Here is a 4773-nt window from a genome sequence, read left to right as displayed (position 1 = left end):
ATCTCTGACAAGAGGCTTCTGCACAAAGCTAAACGGCAACTCTTCTCCAACTACCATTCTGCACAGCTTAGACCTCAATACGTCTAAATCTAAAACATGCTGCTTCATCTTGCAATTACCATCCAAATCAACTTTCTCTAGCACAATTTTAGGCTGAATACCTTTGCTCTTGTTAGCAGGATTTTCTTTGCATCTTAACACATGAGCATTCATGTTTGAAGTACCATTTTTTCCTTTGGCTGCATAGGTGACTTCACAATACATACATCCAGCCCTTACAGTTTCCCCTTCGCTGTTTTTTATTTCCTTAAAATCCTTCCAACAAGGAGCTCTCTTTTGCATCTTCTTTGTCTTAGTCCTCCTTGGTTTTGAAGACTTTGAAGGAGAGAGAGATGGAGTAGTATCTTCAACTTCAACAATCTCATTCATTTCTCTTACAGTCTCACCACCTGATGGAAGATCCTCTGCATCGTCATCTACATCATTATCCTCATCGTCATGGAAGTCACAATCAGGTGAATTCTCAGATACAAGTGAGTGAATCATCTCTCGAGATTCAATTTGAGTGCTAGAAGATGAGGGATTCGATGACTTAGTTCGCTTTCTTGTGGATTGAGTCTGAGAGCTCGACATCTGCACAAGAAAAATGAAAAACAAATATTAGATCAACTTATTTCATTTTAAAAATAAAATGTAGAATTTTATGTCAAACAAAAAAATAAAATACTCACATTGGAAGATTGTCTATCCGTGGTTAACTGGTTCACACTTGAGACCTCAATCACGTTTTGAATCTGATGGTTAACTGGTCAAACAAAAAAAGTAACAGTGCATTGAGCAAGTTCATTCTGGAGCTATCAATTGAGACCTCAATTACAGATATAATTGAGACCTCAAACAAAAAAAGTAACAGTGCCATTGAGCAAGTTTAAGAACAGATATAATTGAGACCATAGATAGTTCAATATCAAAAGATATGACTTCTCTGCAACAAAAAACAGCCACTGGATAGAGGGTATATACAAACATAAAAAAAATTAAATCTATCATCAATTTAGAGCATATCATACATAAAGAGATGCTCACGTGAACAAGGTCAAACACAACCAACCATAAAATTATCCACGAATTCATGCTCCAGTAAGTGACTAGTTCTGTAAGATTATCCAATTTAACTGTGAAAAATTTCAAATTTGTTCTGACATAAATCTCTAAGCTTTGAAACCTAAATGACAAGAAAATTCTTCTAGACCCAAGTCTTCTATTTGTTCTTGTCTGTAACAATGACAGATAATCTAAGCAGTAGTGATTGTTGAAACATAAAATGGTGTCCCATTGCACAGGTAGCTTGTTCTTTATGCAGTGAAACAGTGACCCGAGAGACTCTAGACATTCATAAAGGTGAAAATTGTCCCCAGATGATTGTTACTTGTGAATACTGCGAGTTTCCTTTACCTTCAGCTGATTTATTTGAACATCAGGTATATATTTGCCTAGGTGCCTAGTGTAGATGGTTAAAAAAACACTAGGAGACACCAAAGAGATCAATCTGTCTAAATTAGTATCACAGTTCCCATAAGCTATAAGGATATTAAACTCATTCAATCCACAAATGGTTTCATATTCTAGTGTGTGATGACAGTCCATTAAGGATAAAGCAGGTAAGAAGCGTGAAAAAGGCACCGACCCATAGTCAGAAGAACACACCTACAAAAAACTATCTCACAAGCATAATTCTAGGATACCAAGAAGATATACAAGATATGGTGGAAGCCATAGATAGTTCTTTGCAAACTGCAGTTAGAGCGAACCTATTATTAATTCCTGAGCGAGGCTGAGAGTGAGCGACTACTGAGCTTCGCCCAATCCCATTCGGCGGCGGCCGGACTGAGCGAGGCGAGTGAGGCTCAGAGAGGTGAGAGCTTCGCCCAATCCCATTGGTCCGTCGGGTACTGACGTCTGAGTGAGAGGTGAGGGAGGGAATGAGTTCTGAGTCTGAGCGAGGCGAGTGACTACTGTCTACTGAGGTCTGAGTCTGAGTGAGAGGTGAGGGAGGGAATGAGGGATTTTAGATTTAGGTTTTAGTCTTTTACATTTAGGGATTTTAGATTTCGGTTTTCGGCTATTCGGTTTTAACCGAACCCGAACGAAAACCGAACTTCAAAAATATACAAACTGACAACCAAACCAAATTACCATAGGTTCGGTTCGGTTTCGGTTTATTCGGTTCGGTTCGGATTCGGTTAAAACCATACTTTGAACAGCCCTAATATTCACAACCATAATTAACCTTTTATATTTCTCTTTTCTTGTTAATCTTATTTGAAAAGTTATGTTATTTTTTAATTATAAATTAGAGAAAACTAAAATTACATGTATAACTTTCTTTCACAAATATGTAAGAGTGAATATCATATACTACTAAAAGTTAATCATTACACTGAAACAATAAAAAAACTCGTACATATATCTTTAAATATGATTCTAAGATACATATATCTTTAAATATGATTCTAAGATACTTGAAATATCACCGTTGTAGATTTTCAAATCCGCTTGAATCAAAGATACTGGAACTAACTGCAAGAGCTGGTTCAGTTTCAGAGAGTGACAAAATAAGGCATAATGAGCCGAAGCTAAAGGCCTATAGAACTAAAACATACATATCTAAAAGCCAAATGTACCAAATGATTAACCGAGGGCCAGAAATAAGTTAATTCTTCAAATGAGAGCAGGCAAGGAGACTAGAAAACTCTTTAGGACTGACGCTTATTTGAATGTGTTCATCTTACAGTTCAAAACGTATTATTTGGATTTCTTCTGATCAGAGACTCTAGCTGTCATGATTTTAACAACAGGTTCATCCTTTGATTGTACAAGCTTCAATGCTGGATGAACGTTGAGTTGTCCCATCACAATCTTCTGCCCAGCATCCAACTCACTCAGGTCAACGTCGATGTATGGAGGGATGACATCAGCTGGGCAGAGGAACTTAACAGTACGTTTGATGAAGTTAAGATATGAACCTGCAATGTTTATGCAACCAAAAAAATATGTTCATTCTTCAAAATGAAAATATTTGCTATTACAAGTTTTAGAATACCTTTTCTCAATCCAGGGAGACATCCTCTCCTCTTAGAACTATAGGAATGTCCACCTTCAGTAAAGCATCAGAAGGAGCTCTTATGAACGTGATGTTCAATGGAGCATCTGTTCCAGCATGCAAATGGATCTGCTCCACAAACAAAACCAGAAACATAAAGAGCAGACAGAGAGTTCATTTTGCTTATGAAATTCAAACTCAATCTCATCCTTGTGCTGTGGAATGTACAAGAGAAAACTACATTAAATTGTTCAATTTCAACACAGCTACAAAGCCACCATTCAGCCAGTAGAATCAAAATCGAGAGAGAGATCTGGTACTGGTACCCAGAACGAAAGATTTGATATTTTAGTTGAGCATTGAAGTCTTTTCCTCCCCTAAAACTAGCATTTTCATTTCGGAATTCATTAGGAAAGATTTATATTCTACGAAGCAGCCAGCAAAATCTCAGAGAAAAACTCCATGAACAGATCGTGAATTGAATAAAAACAAGCCTGGAAGCGACAGGAAACAAATGATAAGCATACCTTCCTGGGCAAGACGCGGACATTCTCAATGATCTCATCGGAGTCAAAATGGGGATGGATCTTGAGATCGAAAAGCCTGGAAAGGAAAAAGGAGCGACCGCATTGATTAACTAGCTTTTTGATCTGATTAGTATGGACAGAAATGAGCCTCTTATTTCCGCCAACTGGCCATCTTTCTGCTCGAAGACGATGCTTGGGAGGCGACCGGCTTTTCGCTCGTTAGCTGCGTTCTTCTTTCCAGATTCGGACCTGGGAATTGCTTTTATAATCTCGTCGAATTTAGGGTCGGGTCTGGGAAAGCCCTCTAGATAGGTGAGAGGGGTATCCGGATCGGCGGGAAGAGCAGCGGCGGCGGAGTGGAAGAAGTGGCGGTGGAGGGCGACGGATTTAGAGAGGAGAGGCCGTCGAAGCAACATCTGCTGCTGTTTGTTCAGTTGAAGGAGGGGGAGAGAGAGAGAGGGTTTGCAAGGTTTTGGAGGAAAGGCTCAAGCAGAGAGTCTAGGGGATGAGCGAGTGAGACGAGCCGGAATCGGTTTGGTTACTCGCTATGGAAGGAAAATGATGGATGGAATTTGTTGGGCCCAAAATAAGACGGCTTATTACATCTCAGACCCATCACCCAGCATTTTACATCCATTTTTTATCATACACATCTGAACACATGATTTGATCATTCCTTTTCTTTGATAGAGTTAGGTCCCGTTTGTTATAATTTTCCGGAAATGTAAACGGAAAAGAAACGAATTTAAACAACTTTCACGTTATTGTTCATTTGTCGAGGAGGTTTCACGACTTGCAACTCACCAGAAAATGGTCATATGACTCTTTTCGGCAAGGGTATTTGTTTCTGCAAATACGAGGGGGTTTTCAAATACCCTTGACGAAGGGAATCACACGACCATCTTGCATTGCGTCACAAGTCGCGAAGCCACCTCGACGAATGAATAACAACATAAAAATAGTCTAGATTCGTTTCCTTTCCGTTTCTGTTACTGAGTAAAATGTACCAAACGAGGCCTTAATATCTGAAAGTTCAACCAATTTGGAGATATCGGATGGGATCGAACTCAGGATAGAGGGTATAGGGAGCAACTTCTCCGCCAAAACATCAACCATTATCATTAACCTTAACCCAAACAATTC

The 4773-nt window shown here is 39.1% G+C and overlaps 1 protein-coding gene across 1 annotated transcript; it reads right to left on the bottom strand.

Annotated features, from left to right (window-relative positions):
- Positions 1 to 2805: 2805 nt before the first annotated feature.
- On the bottom strand, positions 2806 to 4046 carry LOC141246894 (large ribosomal subunit protein bL25-like). Its single transcript, XM_073669167.1, is given in 5 exon segments — positions 2806 to 3026; positions 3104 to 3121; positions 3124 to 3232; positions 3631 to 3794; positions 3797 to 4046. Coding segments are annotated over 5 exon segments (762 nt in total).
- Positions 4047 to 4773: the final 727 nt, after the last annotated feature.

The sequence above is a fragment of the Phyllobates terribilis genome, unplaced genomic scaffold (genome assembly GCF_046119375.1).
Source record: "Phyllobates terribilis strain yellow unplaced genomic scaffold, ASM4611937v1 Scaffold_2705__1_contigs__length_111801, whole genome shotgun sequence".
Lineage (NCBI taxonomy): Eukaryota > Metazoa > Chordata > Amphibia > Anura > Dendrobatidae > Phyllobates > Phyllobates terribilis.
This window is presented reverse-complemented; position numbering and strand designations above follow the sequence as displayed.